Genomic DNA, 1,357 nt, shown 5'->3' with positions numbered 1-1,357 from the left:
CCATACTGGATTGTGTTTCTTAAGCCACTGGGGTGGGGGGGGGTGAGCTGTGGGGGGGAGTTGACGAGGGTGGGGGGGTCGACTTTCCGCCCGGCCCGGACGCGAGAACCTCCTAAAAACAGCGCCCCACCCCCCGTCCCACGCCCCCCCGGTGGCCTGGACGCGTACTGGGGCGCTGTTTTTAGGAGGTTCTCGCGTCCGGGCCGGGCGGAAAGTCGACCCCCCCACCCTCGTCAACTCCCCCCCACAGCTCACCCCCCCCCACCCCAGTGGCTTAAGAAACACACTCCAGTATGGGGACCTCAAGGAGGCTGCCCCATCGCGTGGTGCAGCTGGCGATAGGTATCTTTGGCCACGTTGAGGCCGGACTTGCCCCTGGGGACTATCCGTTGGGAGGCCGTTGACGGGGCTGGAGAGGCCGTTGGGGGGAAGTGTCCTTGGCGTCCTGTGCTGTCGACCTCCTGCTTGAGGAGCTCGCCGCGGGCGAGTCCCCCCGGCCCAAGCTCAAGTGAGCAGAGAGCATCCTCGCGTTATTATAGAAGCGCACTTCAACCCCCGAGAACTCGTGAACCGAAGCACCATTACCTCCCCCCGGATCCCGCCGCGCGCCGTCGCGGCCCCCGCCGCGCGCGGCTAGCCCGACGCGCGCGACACGGCGTCGTACTTGCGCTTCGTGCGGTAGAAGAGGACGCCGAAGACGACGCCCGTGCCCAGCACGGCGCCGGGGCCGAGCGAGTGGCCGAAGACGAGGCAGGACACGGTCAGGGACAGCATCTGGCGCGTCGTCATCATGATCGTGAAGACGATGGGCCCGAACTTCTTGATGGTGTAGAAGATGAAGAGCTGGCCCGTGGCCGACGTGAAGGACAGCGTGAGCACGTTGACGAGCGCGGCCTCGTTCGTCGCGAGGAACGCGAGGCTCTCGCCCATCTCGCCCGTCGCGAGGAGGTTGCAGGCCGTGAACGCGAGCGAGAAGAAGTTGACGCCGAACATCATGGCGTACTGGTCCACGTGGTAGGTCTTGTAGACGCGGTCCTGCCACTGCGACGTGAAGGAGTCGCAGAAGACGTAGACCGAGAGGATCAGGACGCCGAGCACGGAGTCGCCCGCGCCGTCGCCGCCGCCCTTCTTCGCCTTCTCCGTGAGCATGAAGAGGGCCACGCCCAGCGTGATGCCGACGGCCTCGACGTACTCGATCCAGGGGTAGTTCTTCTTGTGGAAGAACTTGCCCACGAGCATGACGGGGATGACCTTGGACGACTTGAAGAGCGTCTGCGTCGGGAACGACACGTACTTGAGGCACTCGTACTGGGCCCAGGAGGACACGATGTTGGAGATGGAGCAGGGGCTGAACTGG

General features: G+C 65.2%; 1 protein-coding gene across 1 annotated transcript; it reads right to left on the bottom strand.

The window, feature by feature from the left end:
* Positions 1 to 633: 633 nt before the first annotated feature.
* AURANDRAFT_35661 (hypothetical protein) lies at positions 634 to 1,357 on the bottom strand (the record flags this gene model as incomplete). Its single annotated transcript, XM_009045140.1, has 1 exon — positions 634 to 1,357. A coding segment is annotated over one exon (724 nt), but the record flags the coding sequence as incomplete, so codon positions are not given.

The sequence above is a fragment of the Aureococcus anophagefferens genome (assembly GCF_000186865.1).
Source record: "Aureococcus anophagefferens unplaced genomic scaffold AURANscaffold_1575, whole genome shotgun sequence".
NCBI lineage: Eukaryota > Pelagophyceae > Pelagomonadales > Pelagomonadaceae > Aureococcus > Aureococcus anophagefferens.
This window is presented reverse-complemented; position numbering and strand designations above follow the sequence as displayed.